Source organism: Amphiura filiformis, chromosome 20 (assembly GCF_039555335.1).
Source record: "Amphiura filiformis chromosome 20, Afil_fr2py, whole genome shotgun sequence".
NCBI lineage: Eukaryota > Metazoa > Echinodermata > Ophiuroidea > Amphilepidida > Amphiuridae > Amphiura > Amphiura filiformis.
In genome coordinates this window covers 18,227,181-18,245,035 of record NC_092647.1, presented here as the reverse complement: position 1 = coordinate 18,245,035, position 17,855 = coordinate 18,227,181, and the positions used below count along the sequence as shown (strand labels likewise).

The 17,855-nt window shown below is 39.2% G+C and overlaps 1 protein-coding gene across 1 annotated transcript; it reads right to left on the bottom strand.

Moving 5' to 3' along the window:
- Nucleotides 1–553: 553 nt before the first annotated feature.
- Nucleotides 554–15,219, bottom strand: LOC140141891 (uncharacterized). Its single transcript, XM_072163761.1, has 4 exons — nucleotides 15,015–15,219; nucleotides 5,665–5,986; nucleotides 5,018–5,095; nucleotides 554–1,957 (listed from the first exon to the last, which is right to left on the bottom strand). The coding sequence occupies exons 1-4, from the start codon at nucleotides 15,105–15,107 to the stop codon at nucleotides 1,287–1,289; spliced, it is 1,164 nt and encodes a 387-aa protein (XP_072019862.1). The 5' UTR covers nucleotides 15,108–15,219; the 3' UTR covers nucleotides 554–1,286.
- Between the last annotated feature and the right edge of the window lie 2,636 nt (nucleotides 15,220–17,855).

Genomic DNA, 17,855 nt, shown 5'->3' with positions numbered 1-17,855 from the left:
GGACGATACTGGCCAGTCATTTTCTATATTTATCGTAAAAAAACATTGATATACATTGTAACATCTTACAAAAATAAGTTTTGAAGTCTACCGAAGAGATGAGACCCAAGGAATACAGATTCAAAATGCATGTATGGTAATCCACCATCCTGGTTTGTCGCCTCATGGAGTGCAAGGTCACAAGGTCACCGGAGAAATTGTCCAAATTTTCCAAAAACGACTGACATTTCGCAACATTTTACAATGTTACGTTAAATTGCACAAAGATGACAACACAATATTAACTTTGAGCAATTTAACTCGGGGCGTCGCACCACAATGGCCTCATCCCAATGGCGTAATTCAATAACCTCAATGAAACAATCAACGTGCAAAATTTGACTTCAAGTTGCAGAGTATGAGTTTTTGTTTCTAAATTGTGAAAGGTCATCCAATGAGTGTGCAAATGTATTGGGGTTAATGAACCGTGCCCTGATAGATGAGCATGTTGTGGATCCTAGTGTTTGTCACAATACGTTACATCGGGACGTTACACCACTCAGACACGACAGAACGCAAACTACGTGCTTCAAATCGAATTTTGCCGAGCGCATGGCGAAATAATCCGAAGGTACACTATTTTGCCCTCCATGAGAGACTCGCAAACATGGCGAGTTGTACTCTTTGGTTTTGCCTCATTGGGGTATCCTCAAAATTGTATTACAAAGATTATGTATAGCCACTTAATTTTGTGTTCATCTGCTATGAAACAATTGAATACCCGAGTGGAAGAAGGGCCCAACCCGGGGGCCCAACTCCCAATTTTTTACAAAAGCGAGTTAGACCCAGCATTTTATTGACAGCTGACTATTCTTCCTTGTGTGTGTGTGAAAGAAGGGCCCAAATCCACACTCTCTAAATAGTCTTCCAAGTACACTTAATCATGGAAGTCGCATGGACTTGGGTCCTTCGTCCATAAATATTCGATTAAAAGAGGAGTTTTGTTTATCCATGAAATCTGCTTTTCACTACAATAAATTTTCTTGCTAACATCTTACATGCTTCTACCTGTTCATGTATTTAAAAAGTCCCCTGACGATGAACACATTCTGCCTATAAAACTTTTCCAAATATTTTTTTTAATACCTCAAAAACAGTTTTGATGGAGTTAGGGCCTTTCTTCTACTCGGGTATTCAATTAATGCAATCTTGCCCTAGTTCCCTAAATTAACCAAATTTGCAATATAATTTGGTCACGCGGGATAAAGATTTAGGGGCTTAGGAAAAGATGCCGGTTCCTGCACAATTTATGCCACACCGTTTGATCCGCGTTTTCCTGGTTTGTGATGGGTTGCCATAAATTCGCGTTTAGGATTTCGAGCAATATTGGCGCGTAATTGAGCGCGCATGCTTGCTTTCGTTTTTAACATCCGCATTTTTTTCTCTGGTATCTTTACGCCCTTCCTTTTACCTTCACCCATCTTTCCCATAAAATTGTCCTTAAATCGTCCATGATGCCTAAGTTTGCCCAGTCCACGCGCTTCCTCTTCTAGAGCCACATCAGCCGCAGCATCTTCTCCCTCCATCATGTCCTCTTCCTCATTTTTCTCCGCTGGAGCTATCGTGACTCCCTCATCTTCACCCTCCTCGCCTCCATTCCCCTGGCCTCCATTCCCCTGGCCTCCATTTCCCTCGCCCCCATTTCCCTCGCCCCCATTTCCCTCGCCTCCATTTTCGTCCTCTTCGGCAGCTTCCGTCAACGCTTTTTGCTCCGTTCTTTGTGGTAGTGTAGTCATCGCCTTCTGTGTTGTAGGCATCATCGTCTCTGTTGTCGGCATCATCTTCTGTGTTGTCGGCATCATCTTCTGTGTTGTCGGCATTATCGTAGGTGCCTCAAAAATAATTGCCACGGGTGCCTCACCATGATGATTATACACGGTGTCTTCCAAATCTCGGAGTCGGTCTGATAAATTTTCCTCTGTAAAAAATATAATTATAATAATCGACAATTATGACACTAAAAGTGGAAAGTTTCGTAATTTGGGGAATTTACGAGGGGGGGCGCATCGGGGAAATGTTTTGACGGGAAGCATCTCCCCGATTCCTTCAGCCTGACGTCGCCACCGAGTAAAGTAGCGTAATCGAGCGATTGCGATTCCCAAACGCCATGATCATGATGATCGTTCGTCCGTCTAGCTCCGTCTATCTATTCAAAGTCTCTCCTTTGACGAAGCGAGGTCGCTTATTTAGCCAGTATTGAAGATTCTTCACGTACGAAATGAACACTCAGACAACGTAGACAAAGCACAGTCCAATTTACAGTAGGGGCTTTATTAAAGACGGAGGCCCTGCATGCTTTTATCGATTGGCTCCAGATAAAGGATTTGAACCGGCGTCATTCACCATAATCATGGCGCAGTGCAGTCCAATCAAATGTCGCCATCGAAGTGACGTGATAATCGGATTAACTACCATATGAATGGGGTAAAACAATTTTTGAATGTATCGCGCTGTATTACAAGCAGGTTACTCATCACCTGTTTATGTCTGCAATCAGATTGAATAAAATACCGCTCCTTTCAAATATACTAATCTTACAGGTGCGAGTGATCAGTTTGATATGGTTCAATGCAGAGGAACCGCGTGAACGTACCAGTGCAGCGCGGTATTTCAAAAATTGTTTTACCCCATTTTTATGGTAGTTAATCCGATTTATTACGTCACTTTGATGGCGAATAGGTAGTATTTTGTTAACTACCTGTGTTTTCAATGATAAAGGTCTGAATCGTACGTAGTCATGGAAACAGATCACTTGACAAAAACTCCCTTAAAAGGCTATGTGTAGGCGCTTGTAGGCATTTTGATTTTGGTTCCTTGGACCATCTCAAAAGGTTGTCATGATGGGACAAGGTGTGGTTGGTTAAGGAGTGGGGTATTAGAGGGAGTGGGGTATTAGAGAGAGTGTGGTCCAGTCTGGTGGTGTTTTAGAGAGAGTGAGTGTCTGGTGGAGTATAAGAGAGTGACAACTTGTTGGGGTATTAGAGAGAGTATGGGCCAGCCTAGTGGTGTTTTAGAGCGAGTGTCTGTAGTATAAGAGCGAGTGAGGGTCTGGTGGGGTATAATTAGAGTGTGGTCTAGTGGTGGTGTTTTAGAGAGTCTGATGGGGTATCAGAGATGGTCTGATGGGGTATAAGAGAGAGTGAAAGCTTGATAGGGTATTAGAGAGTGTGGGCCAGTCTGGTGGTGTTTTAGAGCGAGTGAATATCTGGTGGCGTACAAGAGAGATTGAGGGTCTGGTGGAGTGTGGTCCAGTCTGGTGGTGTTTCAGAGTGATGGTCTGAGGGGGTATAAGAGAGAGTCAAAGCTTGGTAGGGTATTAGAGAGTGTGGACCAGTATGTGCCAGTATGGTGGTGTTTTAGAGCGAGTGAGTGTCTGGTGGAGTATAAGAGAGTGAGGGTCTGGTGGGGTATTAGAGAGAGAGAGTGTGTGGCCCAGTCTGGTGGTGTTTTAGAGAGAGAGTGATGGTCTAGTGGGATATAAGAGAGAGTGAAGGCTTGGTAGGGTATTATGAGTTATGAGCATTACATGTATATCAATTGAAAGCTTAAAACAAGGGTTTTCACATGGTGCTCACAGCTGCTCACCAAGTTTTCGTATGTGAATAGGGGAAGGGGGGTTAGGTGTGGTCACGGGCATTGATATTTGTGTTTGGTGAAACACAACTGTGCCATCTAGTATCTTGTTTGTCATCCTCATGTGGCCAGATGGTTAATTTAGTGCGGGTATTTTGATCCAGCTCATGAGTTTTATGCTTATTCCGGGCATCAGAGGTGTTGCCCTAGCACTCATGTTTATGATTTACATAATAGAAAGGACGGATTTATAATTCTTATTTGTGAGATTCGTGATCGTGTCAAAGTTTGAGATGACAAAAATAAATTTCCAATGGGGCGTCTCGCAAATCTACTCACAGAATGGGTTTGCCGAGATAAATGCGCGCGAAGGCTAAATGTTTCAAGCCGTCTTAATGTTTGTCTAAAATAGACCAAAAGGAAGATGCAAATCGTAAATTTTGTCACAACATTTCTGCCGACTGAGCAGGGGAGGGACTAACTTGCCACCATGCCCTATGGCCAGTGGCGTAGAATTCTTAACATTGGGAGATGATGGGGTTGAAAATATTTCTTGGAAGTATAGTGAATCCAGCACCTTTTGGTGACAAAATCAGATTATGCTACAAATGCGCGCCAACCGCGGGAAAAATGTACCATATTGAAGCTAAACCAGTGGTGAAGTGTGGTACTAAAGTGGAATTAATTCGCGCGAAGCGCGCAAAAATTACCACTTTTTAGGTTATATGGCCAAATGTGAGGGTAATTTGGTCATTGGGGTGATGGACCACCCTCCATCAATATATTGGGCGATTTATCCCTCATCACCCCGGGATTTACACCTATGCCTACGGCTAATCTTCATTGGTGCTGATGAAGGGCGCGACGCAGAAGGGTGATGAGATGCGCACATATTTTGTCGATCTTGCAAAATCATTAGTTCTATGTCCACATCTCAACGCGCCTGACCAATGATCATTGTAGGCCCATTATACCCGCTTAATAGGGCCTATATTGCCATGATTACGAACTGAATGAAGTTTTCCCTCCCTCTCCCCCTTTCCCCTCCCTCTCTTTTCTCTCTCCATCCCTCTCTCTTCCCCTTCTCTCTTTCCCTTTTTAGGGATCGCCATGGCGACGGCCCTGCACTAGACATTTATCCCCAAAATACAGAATTCAATATCGTTAATTCGAAATTATATTTTGCTCGTCTGTACATAAGACGAGTCGCCATGAAGTTGCAATACAATATAAACTTTGAAAGTTAATTACGTGCGCATCAATGTTTTAAGTTTAGGTGTTTTTTATAGTGTACTATTAATAGCTATGGTAGTATACACCCAAGTTGAAATATGGCGTACCACGGGGATCAGTCATTGGTCCAAAGACACGAGCATAATCCAAAAACACGATGAGTAATACTTACGTGTTAATGCCATGTCAATAAGGCGGGTTTGTATTGCTTGAACCAAGTCCCGTTGCTGTTTCAACTCTTCGTACAATTCTGAAAAATAGTAAGTTCGTATCTTATGATTTTAACTTCAAAATAGAATACAAAATTAGATAGAACCTTGGATACATTTTCATGCAAAAGACTTTATGCACTGGTCATTTGAACATTGGTCATTTGATTTACCAGCGCAAACAACTTCCATTTCCATTGATCGTCTCCATTGTCATAGCCTCCATTGGCGACCTCGCTTTGTCTCCCCTCTCACTCGGTTCAGTCAGTTTATCTTAACTAGGCTGTTACCCGTATTTCGCGGTTTTCGGCTATCATGGTTATTGGCTTTTTGCAGATCTCAAAATCAGGGCGTGTCCTTTGGCTGGGATCACTTTCCTCACAGATGAGCTCAATTGCAGCTTTTTGCAATTTGACCCGACTTTCGCCCTCAATTTTAAATTTGACGTGACCTTTGACCACGGATGACCCAACAAGCGCAAACCTGCGCTCTGAGCCTCCTTGGCCGAAGTTACACCTAACCGCAAAGTTTGAGCTGCATTATATGAGCAATTTGAAATTTTTGAGATTGATAATAAATGTTATCGATCCCCTCATATGCAAGTACTCACTTTTGTTATCCGGCATTTCAGTTTCTCCGTTCGCTTGGCCATCTGAGTCACTCAAATCTCTTTCCGTTTCCTCCGTTTCGCCGTTCGCTATACTATTCCCATCACTGCAACCTCTTTTCGTTTCTCCGTTCGCTATACCATCCCCACCACCGCAACCTCTTTTTTCCGTTTCTCCGTTCGCTTTGCCATCCGAGTTATCCATACCTCTTTCGGTTTTGTCCGTTTCTTCGTTCGATGTGTCCTCTGGGCCACTCAATAATGTTTCTGTTTTGTCAGCTGTTTCTCCATTGTTGCTATGATATTTTTTCAAAAACCTTTCAGCCTGGAATCAAATAGATTAAAATGAACATTTTGTGATCAAATTGAAATTTGCACTTTTCTCAAATTCATGCGTCAACATGATCCAGTTATTTTTCAAGTGATAATTGCCTAACATGTAATTTTGTTGGGCTCTTGTTGGCGCATAAATGTACAATAACTTTAAGTGCATGTTACTCCATGTGACAGCCTTTTTATACCAAATGCTGGCCTTCAGAGAAATTTCCAAAAACAATTTAAAATACTAATCACAGGGATCAAGTTTGTTTTAATTTCATTTATTTTATTTATTTCTTCTTTAACCTAGGACATGCAATCAGCAGGGGTGTGAGTGACCTCTATTGAAAAAAAGAGGAACTTTGTTCAAAAAAGAGTTAAAAAGAGGAAAAGCACTGAAATATGCTCAAACTATACCGGGTACATAAAAGTCATAAAATTAATATTATATAAATTATACACATACTAGCTACAAGAAATTAAAATAACATGATTATTACATTGATAATAATGCTGCATAAAAGAGATATTATTGCAAGTTAGTATTTATGTTCTTGAAGACATTTGCATTGACAGGATTTTTGATGTTTCGGGGAAACAAATTCATATTAGATGGTATCTCTCTACAATCTGGTGTCATTTTACCAGTTGCATGATAAGGCCAAAAAATAAACCTGTTTGTTTCCTGTAGCAGGTCAAAAAAGTCAAATGCGAACAGACTATGCGAAATGCGGTTGATCGCAATAGTTGGAGAAAGCTTGCAGTCACCTGCTCCGCAGCCGACTGATGATGATGATGATGATGTCAAGCAAAACCCAATTTCCAGTTTGTCAAATTCATGTCTCAGAATGTTTATATTTTGTAGACTGATAAATATTTCCATATATTGCACCCAAGTGTCAGTGCTAACCCCACATGTGGAGCAAATAATATTACAAGTCAATTTGACCAAACACATAATAGATTAGGCTACTCTACCCCCTCCATCATGTGTATTGAAGTAGGGATAACCATCAAAATTTCATGTTGCCCCTATTGCTACAAAATATTGTTTTCTGGATAGAACTCATCAATAGAAGTATTTTGGTGGTTAAATGGTCAAAATCGGTCAAAAACGTTTCGAATTATGAATTTTCAAAGTTTCCCATTCTGACCGGTCATTGGAACGAAATAAAATGACAAGGTCCAAAAATATCAATTGGGAGCAAAATTGGCATAAGCATATATTTACCTTTATATATTTCTTTATTTTAACATATATGCAAACATGAAACAAGCATATTGTGAAAGTATCAAAGAGGTTTCTTATGAAATGGCACTTTACTAGTCAATGGCATAAATTATTTTTTCAAACCGAGGCATTGAAATCATGCATTTAGAGAACATTTTGCCAAAAATCATCCAAGATGGCCGATATGGCACAAAATCAAGTCCAGGTAAACTTTTTTTTTTCACAACCAAAAATTTCAATGTTATTGGGTTTAATATGACCAATTAGTAGGTGTATGCAAATTAAATCTTAAGTGTCATTGAAGGTCATTGACTCATTCACAACAATAGAGGTTATCCACTTCACTCATCATACTCATGTGTGACTTCTAACAAAAGGTGCTTGTTCCCGTAGTATTCCTCATTCAAAACAATTCAATACATGACCTCGGAGTTACCTGCATGACTTTCGCGGGCTATTTTGAAACAGTTATGGTTGCACATTCAGGTACTTCTTTTGAAAGTTCTGAACAAGGTATAGCCAGCAGCAAGTTGTATATGGTTCAGGCCTAAATATAAGAAAACGTTTAGGGTTGAAATCAGGAATCAGGTGAAAAATACATCGAATGGGCACGAAACTTCACATTTATGATTCGAAAGGAGTATGGAAATTCCAAAGGGAAGCTGGTGATTTAATTTGTAACTCGAGATCTACTTGTTCAATTTTTTAACCTTTTTACAGAGGGTATGATAGAGGTATTACTGGCAACTCTGCCAAATTACAGCTCAGTAGGCCACGTTTTTCACCTGAAATTATTGACATGAATATTTTGTGCCATTCTTGAGCAGTGCTGAACTCAGCCACTGGCAATTAAGCGCACTGTGGCGATGGACCAATTTTGACTCGCACTTACAGGAAAATGAAATAAGTTATGTTGCTGTAATTTGCAAGATAGTTACAAAATATAATTGGCATTACCTTCCAATTTTTACAGAAAAATATTGAAAAATAAAAGAATGAGATTAATTTAGAAATGTCTGTGCAAGCAGTGCACAGTTGAGCTCCCTGCATGTCTATGGGGGTGTTCTATTCAAGTTGATGGTTCATTGGTCATCCCTAATTGAAGCTTGTCTTGGCAACATTCTTCCATCTGCTGCCAAGGCAAGGTGACAGCATGTCGTAATCTGATTGCCTAAAACCCAAACATTGTAGACCTAAAGCCAAGCTCTTTCAGCGATTATAGAAATTTCCATTACCTCAAAAAAGTAAAACTTTTTTTAAAGACTTGAAACCGACTATCAGGTTACATGATGTAGGTCTACTACACGGGGAGCTAGGGCCACTTTCTGTACACCCCCCACAGGACCAAACCAAATCAACATTTTTAGGTTCCTGAGATGACCCTAAAACATAATCAGGTTGTTCCCAAAAATATAAACTGGCCCCAAGGGGGGTAAAAGGTCATCGAACTTTACATAGGGTCAAAACATGCTTGTTTCCTGTAGCAGGTCTAAAAAGTCAAATGTGGTTTTTATTTTTTTTTTAATTCATGCCTTGAAATGAACAAAACTTTAAAAATTGCAATAGGAATTTACAGTGAGTTTCTCTGACACCCACACAAAACTTTTTATATCACTCATACATAAATTCTAGACAGTTCATTGGTTGATTACCATTTATCATTTTTACCATCACCCACTCCGTGTGATAGTCTTTACCATCATAGTGCTCTGCCCTAGTGCGCCTGCGCCAAGCCGTGCGTTGACTCTTGGACTCGCCGATTGAGTTATGGGGTGGACCCCAAAATGTGAAGCATATCACGGCAAAACATGGTGTTATGTTGATGAAAAAATGTATTTCCTACCTTAAATAGTATTTTAGTAATAGAATTTATGTGTGAGTGATATAAAACAAATATTAACTGTCTTAAATTTGTGTAATGGTCGAAATATAATCACTCGGTGAAAGATGTATTGTTCCATTCCACTCGCCGTTCCGGCTCGTGGAATGAAACAATCCATCTTTCACCGAGTGATTATATTTCGACCATCACACTCATAGACAGTTAATATTTGTATAATATCGCATTGGGCTATTACAGAAAGAAAAGGTACATAGGGGGCCTACCCTATAAAAGACAAATTTGACACATCTAACCTCGTAAATCAATTTTTTTTTATTTTGGGAATCCCAAGTCTTCTATAGGGTAGGTGCCGTTAATTTCTGTAATAGCCCATTATTTATTTATTTATTATACCCCCCCCCAAAATATTTCATAATGCAGAACCATTTCCCACCACGCTAGTAGATGCCATAGTTAAGTAGTGTTTGAGTTGGTGTGGGTGGGGGAGGAGATATAATTATAGACAGTCGATAATCAATGATCAATCAGTTATCAACGTTCAGTTAAATTCTAAACCGTAGCACGCAAATAATGAAAAAGACTACCATGTTCAAATGGCTAAGGATATCCTTGTGGATACGGGGGGTGTGAGGGGGTATTGATTATCGATAATCAATTATCGATTATAGATAATCAATAATCACTCATTTAACAATTATTCAATGTTGAAAAATTTATAGGCCTACGCAACCGACAAAATTGGGAATCGCTAAGGATGATTCCTTCTGGGTAGGGGGGGGGGGGGGTTTGTGCGGGGAATTAATTATGGCTAATTAATTATCGATTGTAGATAATCAATTATCGATAATCAATTATCAATTATCGATTATCGATCATCAATCATTAGTTTATCAATATCCAATGTTTAAACCTACGCAACCGACAAAACGGGATATCTGCATTAATTTGAAAATATGATTTTCTCCAAAGTGCTACAAAAGCACACTCTTTGACCATTTCTATGCACATCGTATCTCTTGCAACCCGAAGGAACGAAATTTGTTTCCGTTTTGGATTTCAACAGCTTAAAATTGACATTTTTCGTAAAATGCACATCAAATATTTTGTTCTGAATTGGAAAATCTCTCTTGGTATAAAATGAGAAATATTTCGGATTTTGGTTGTCAATTTCAAACTTTTTTATATCAATCATCATATCCGTGGGCATGTGGTACTCTATTTTGAAAGCCATCAGAGTCTCCATTTTGACAAACGGATAAAAACAAAAATAGTTTTAACATTGTCATCTATGGAAGAAAAATCACAAAACTGCCTTTTTCTCAAGAAAAAAAATTGGGACTTGAAGATAAATTTTCTTCAAACTCGTTTTTTAGAATCTTTATATATGCTTAATAACTTCAAAAAAAAAAACGAAAAAAAAACCCAAGTTGATACTCCATGTAAATGATTTCGTATATGCTAATCCGAACCCACACCCAACCATTATCCTTCTAATAACCCTAACCCTAATCCTAATTTCGTGTAAAATAAGGCCTGCATGATGAAGAAATAACCAAACTATATTAGAATATTGGAAACTAACTCAATAATAGCCTCATACCCCAACTCTGCCTGCTGCTTTAGCTTCACTCTTGAATCTGTTATGGAACTGTGACAGAAGATTGATATGCAGCCTCTCAGAGCGTCCGAAGTTTTGTGTCACGTGACCCTGCTCTGTAATTTGGTGACAAGCAAGATATGTATATTATAGGGGCAAGGACTACAACTATTGCACTGGAAATTTTATTTCAGCACAGACAACAGATGTGGAGTTACAGTCAAAATGGGGAATGGTTAGGTGGCGAGTTATGTGGCGGCGAGTTATGTGGCGGCGAGTTAAGGGCGAGTTACTGTTAGCTACTGTTAGACCATTGGGCGAGTTACTGTTAGACCATTGGGCGAGTTACTGTTAGACCATTTGGCGAGTTACTGTTAGACCAATGGGCGAGTTACTGTTAGACCATTTGGCGAGTTACTGTTAGACCAATGGGCGAGTTACTGTTAGACCATTGGGCGAGTTACTGTTAGACCATTTGGCGAGTTACTGTTAGACCATTTGGCGAGTTACTGTTAGACCAATGGGCGAGTTACTGTTAGACCATTTGGCGAGTTCTGGTTAGACCATTTGGCGAATTTAGTTTGTAATACAAATTTAAATTTACAAATGGGAACTTTTTTTTAAAAGTTACATTTCTACTTTTTGCATGATTGTAATACTCAATGGTGTACAGCATGTGAACTTTAGACTAACCTGGAAGCGCTTTAATTACAGTAAAAGCTAAGTTTTTGTAATAAAACCAGAGATCTCCAGTTTTATTCAGATTTCACTGATCGAGTGGTGGCTAAACACATTGCGTGCATTAATGAGTCATTGAATCAGTGTGCATATCGCTATTAGTCTTACACACATTGTATAGGTGCTGGAATGAAATGGTAATATTTTCTTCGTTTTGCCTCACTTGTTTGGCAATTAAAAGAGGACAATGTGGTCAGTAAAAACTAACATTTTAAAAAATAGGAATCTATTCTTTATGCAAATCCTGTTATTGATCTCTGTGCCATGATGAAAACACAAGAAACTATTTGCGTTTAGTGAATCCTACCCCCCACACAAAAACAAAGTAATTTTTGGAGTCCTGATACTTAGTTTAGTCATATAGTCGGAATGACCCCAAAATGACCATGCCATTTTGTCTTTGTTCTGTAATCATTCCCACCAAATTTCATGAACATACAACGACCTATGGCGATTTGAGCTTGGATGGTCCCAAAATGACCTTGACATTTTTTGTCTCACTCAGTGTTCGTTCCCACCAAATTTCATAAACCTACGACAATCTAGTGATTTGACCGCAGATGACCCTGAATGACCCCAAAATTACCTTAACCAAACTCCCACGCTCTATCCTACCCACCACACCTTAACCCACCCCAAGCTACAGTATACCCACCCAATGGTCTAACCGTAACTCGCCAATTGGCCTAACAGTAACTCGCTCAATGGTCTAACAGTAACTCGCCCATTGGTCTAACAGTAACTCGCCCATTGGTCTAACAGTAACTCGCCCATTGGTCTAACAGTAACTCACCCAATGGTCTAACAGCAACTCACCCAATGGTCTAACAGTAACTCCACAATGGTCTAACAGTACATTAACTCGCCTAATGGTCTAACAGTAACTCACTCAATGGTCTACTGTCTGTTCAATTAGCTTAGATTCTTGAATTTTTAAGATATTTGTGTAAGAAAAGTGTTAGCACAGCCTTAGACCTAACATGATTTATACTTTTCAAATTCTTAAGTTCAATTTAAAACCCCATTTCTTTTCAATTGTGGTCTTTTCCCGCGATATTTTTTATAAAAAGCCGTAGAACGTCGGGTACCATAAACTTTTTTGAATCAATCCATTTAGAACAATGGGGATGAATGTCATAATGCGCTGAGATAGTATTTATTCGACTAGCCCGAGGTACTCGCACCTCCGTCGCTACGATTTCCACTGGCCTTCTGTGAGGAAGGAGCAACGTAGGGCCATGATGTGTCGGGCTATTATTCGACCATCCGCATCAGGAAGTATTGTCCAGTAAAATAGCTATATTTGCCACTACAATGTATGCCTAATTCGTGTTGAAACCCTAAAAATAGGCCCAGCTTATATAAATACATTCCTTGCGTATTTATTTATTTATTTATATTTATTTATATTTATTTATTTATTTATTGTGCAAATTGGTCTGAGAAGGTGTAGCCTATAGGCCTATTATAAAACTACACTAATTTTCAATTTGTTATTTCGTTTTTGTTTGTTGAATACAAACTATGAGAAGGACATTTGGAAACAAAATGAATTTTTATACAAGAAAATATTATTTAAAACAATCTGGTTACAGAAAGCATTTCTTGTAAAGTCACTGTATCTGAAAAAGTCAAGCGAACGTTGATATTCTTGGGAAGGAATGATGGTATTAAACAAAACTAAATTTACATTGTAAACCAGTTGAAATAAGAACGAAATCCAAAATTTTAATGTCATTGTTTAGGAAAAAAATTGCTCAGAATAATGTTATGCATAAAACGTAATCGCGCCATTCGCCATCTAATTTCGTGTAACAAAAACCGGTGGACCATCATCACCCTATAGAACCTATCCAATAACCGGAACGGTATAACAATTGAAATGGCAGGGCAGATTGGTGGACAGATTGTTTTGCTAAATTGGATAGGGTCTATGCCCTAAGTTGAGAATGGACCGTCCCACTCGATTTGTATAAAGGTCGCGAACCCTTTTGGTGGACCCAAGTAACTGCCAAAAATTAGGCAAAATTGAAAAGAAATGGGGGTTTAAATTGAATTTTGGAATCACGTTAGGTCTAAGGTTGTGCTAACACTTTTCTTTGATGACTTTGGCCACAATTTTTTATTTTTTCAAATATCTTAAAAATTCAAGAATCTGAGCTAATTGAACAGACAGTAACAGTAACTCGCCCAATGGTCTAACAGTAACTCGCCCAACGGTCTAACAGTAACTCGCCCATAACTTACCGTCACTTAACTCGCCATTTATCCATCCCCTCACCAATGCGCTATAGCAAGGGGGCGACACTAAATTCACGGTTGTTCTATTAGCAACGCAAAACCTATGAAAAATTCCGCTGGTTTACTAGCTAGAAAGTGAGGCCAGTTATCGATCCGTTATGAATAATTCATGTTCGACCCTTGGATCATGTTAATTGCTATTGGCAAATAACAACGTTGTTAGTTTTGCGAACTTTGCCTGTTCAATGAGAGTATAGCGCGCCCTCAATACATCTGGGCGCAAACCAGGCGAAAACGATCCAGTTTAATGAAATGGCGGACGGATATTCCCATCAGGCACCAGTGATATGTTTGTTTCAAAGAAAGTCTACTAATTTGATATGAAATGACATTTTGCAATAGCAAAGTCAAAATTAGGACTTGAGGTCAATAACATGAAGGAAATACGTGACAGAGGCAAGGTGTGAAACACAAGTAGTATTTGAAGTTAAAATAACCTTTGATACCCGACCTGACCTTCCATAGCTTTCCATCATGGCGCCTTATTCGTCTTTATGTATTTCTATACGCTCTCAAGTAAAATAAAATACCAATATGCACTAAGCAGACAGAATGTTACTTGGCTCCCAGCATGAATTATTGATTTTATACGGAGGTAAAGAAATACACAGTTGCCTGCAAGCCGTGCACCATACTCCAAATACTTCGGTAAATCTCAATAATGGTCACATGTAGACATATCATGTGTTCGGGAAATCACGTGGCAACATTTTAAGATTTCAGACTTGTTTACTAGTTAAATTGTCATTTGTACTGTTGATTATTTATCTTTGTTAATTAATATATCTTTTAAATGCTGATAAATCGTGGTTGGCTGCCCATATTATATGTTAAATTCAATGTTTTATGAATATAATTCTACCACGCAGACGGGGTCACACAGCATAATTTCACACTACGATTTAGCTAGATTTGGAGCTCTGCACTTCAAATTCACGTCAATTTCAAAGTTTATACACTTAATATATTTAATATAATACTTATTTTTTGTTATAACAAACTGGAACACGAAATGTACTAGCTTATTATCTATACAGAAAGGGGATTTATACACATTCACTCAGCAATTTGACAATTTGCCTGGCGCATCAAGACATTCTCGGTCTGGATAACATGACTGTCGCCCTCAATACGTCTGGGCGCAAATTTAAATAACAATACGCTATTTACATATGAATGCGGCTTCATGCTAATGTCTAGTGCCGCTTCCAGGCCTATTCCGTGGCTATAGTTTTTGAGAAAATGCAAAAATAGGCACAAAATTGGCCAGGGGTGTAGTACCCCTTAAGCGTGTCAGAATGTTCGAATGAAAGAATATTACTTACGCGAGTCTTGCCGGCTTGATGAGGTAAAGACAGACAAACTTCTACGGCACACATAATTGCCAACAAACGAAAAACAAACTTGTAACTAGCCATCTTGATATCTGGAGCTGCGGCTTGGTCCGTCAATACAAGAATGGATGAACACCACACGAAAACACCTTGGCAAAATTACTGGTCCAATGAACACGAACTAACACAAATAGTAACGTCACAAATGACATTGTGAAGGTGCGTTCGCTTTTCATATTCAAATTGACCGCCATATCGATCTTGAAAAGGTGAACAGGTGATAAAGTATTCAGTCTGACAAAGGCAGAGTGTTGCTGGCTGAGCACTTTTCTCGCCCAATTTCACATTTTTGCTGTCATTCGTGCAGTGCACTGACCTCTATACCGTCAGTGGGCAGGGAGTGAGGGACAGGATTTCAATAAAAGAACTTTTTGCACTTAAAGGGCGTGGTCACCCACCTTTGTGTAGTATTTTTGTGGAACAGAGAACATCAGGCACACCAAATTGCATTCTAAATACGATAAAATTTTGATACCAAATAATTTAGATTTTTTTTCGAAATTCGAGATAAAATACAAATTTGATGGCAAATGATTAAAATCGACATTTTTGACATTTAACAGTCCTCGAATAACCTTTATAAATCTAATGATATGTAGGCCTACTTAAAGCAAATTATATGTATCTGGGATGAAAAGCCGACCATTATATGAAAAATGTGGCCTTTCGTATTGCAGATATACATGAAGCCGGGAGGTGACCATGGTGACATAGGATCATAGCTCATATGGTGGTTATACTGGTTGACCTTTGACTTGCAGTTACCATACATTTTAGATATGACAACCTATAATATTTTGTTCCTTGTGTCACATTTTTCATATGATGGTCGGATTTTCCTCCCAGATTATATTTTAAGTACATATCATTAGATTTGAGACCATTTTCGCTTCAATCAGGGTATATACTGAAAGCTTGACCACTGAAAAGGTCGTTGACCTTTTGCATATTTTACCATCTAACTCAGCATCCTGTAAATAATTATGTGATATTGACTTTTTTGTTCTTTATGATTAGAGGAAGAATAGCCGCCATCTTGGATTTGACCCCCTAAACGCCATCAAAAAATTGGCAGCATGGTTCATTTGATTCAGTGGTCCATGTTGTGTGGGTCCATGTAGATTGGATTTCAGTTCAAACAACAAAATGACGTAAGGCCCAGTCTAATTTTACCATCACTAGCGGGAGACCCGCGCTTCGCGCGGGTCCCCGCTAGTTGAGTAAACGGGAGCGGTTAGTAAACGGGAGCGGTCCCTCGGGCATAAACGACCGTTCCCCTCGGGCATAAACAACCGTTTAGTCATGAAAATATATGAATGAACCCCTAAGTTTTGCAAAAATGAACGTCAGATGGTTTAATGGCAATATGTACCCGATTAATGTACGAATAAATCAGAGCTGAAAGTGAAAGCATCTCGGAGCCTGCTTCTGGACAAGATTTAGCGACTTCCTTTTATTTATATAGATATCAATTTCTAAGCGCTCTTTTAGCAAACGCTGGTTCATTGAATTTACAAGGCAATTTTTGGCAAATAATTTACTATTTAAAGATAAGTGGTCATTGCTCATTATTTTGACGCTAGTATATAGACAATATGAATATGCTCTTTCAATTAATGATATAAAATTCGAAAAATGATGTAAGGATCAACCGTCAAATCGCCTGTTAAAACCCTCATTTTGGTCAAAAATCGTGCATGAATGGCTCGTATTCGCCACATCATTAACCGTTGTCATGATGGCATAACATAAAATAGCGCCATATAACGTACCATCTCCCTTCCCTCTCTCTCTCTCTCTCTCCTCCCTCCATCACTCTCTCACCCTTCCCCCTCTCTCTTTCTCTCTCTTTCTGTGGTCTTCCCCGCCCGCCATCTCACTCGATCTGATGCCAACGTTGCACCTTACATTCCTTGGTTAGAACTCAGCTTCACGTCATTAGTCCAAGATGTTTGTTGCTTTCCTTGTCGGTCTTCCATAGCCCCTTGCAAAATTTGTTTTTCTACACCTCCATGTTCCCTGACAATATGGACAAAGCAGCTTTCTCTTCACTATGCCATTTCGGATGGTTAGACTTGTACCAATCTTATCTAGGATCCAGGAATTTGTTCCCCTGTCTTTCCATGTTCCTTAACACCATCACTCAAAAGCATCAACTCTTTTCCTGCCATTCTTGGTCATAGATCAAGACTCGCATCCGTAAGTAGCAATGGAAAACAAAGTTGCACGAAGTAGGCGTACCTTGAGGTCAATGGTAGGCCCAGACTTTTCCATAATTATGCTCGACATGCTTTGCACAGTTGTCCTTGCAATAACCAGCTTTCTCCTAATTTCAGTTGTGCTGTCACCGATGTTGTTAATCATTGAACCCAAGTACTCCAAGTAATCAAATTGCTTCACCTCCTGAATCGGCTGTCCATACATCACAAGTCATCACTTCTTCGCTCTCTGTCTACAAACATTATTTTTGTCTTTATTTGTGTTCAGGAGAAGGCTTTTTTCTTCACTGCGCACTGGCCTCTTTGATGCGCGCTGGCCTCTTTGATGCGCTTCAAAAGATCAATCAGTTCTACTCTGCTACTACAAATAAGAGTGGTATCATCGGCGTACCTCAGGTTAGTAATCCTTGTACCGCCAAATTTCACTCCACCTTCAAACCCCCTCCAAAGCTGAATTAAAGTTTTAAAGTCATAATGTACGATCTTATAATATGAATTTGGTTGATTTTTTTCCAAACCTGATTTTTTGGCATATTTGTAATGTTTACACATG

Coding starts and splice junctions, on each gene's coding strand:
- LOC140141891 (XM_072163761.1), bottom strand. CDS start 15,107: ATGGCTAGTTACAAGTTTGTTTTTCGTTTGTTGGCAATTATGTGTGCC. Junction 5,096..5,664: donor TGAAATGCCGGATAACAAAA/GTGAGTACTTGC, acceptor ACTATTTTTCAG/AATTGTACGAAGAGTTGAAA. Junction 1,958..5,017: donor TATTGACATGGCATTAACAC/GTAAGTATTACT, acceptor TATTTTTTACAG/AGGAAAATTTATCAGACCGA.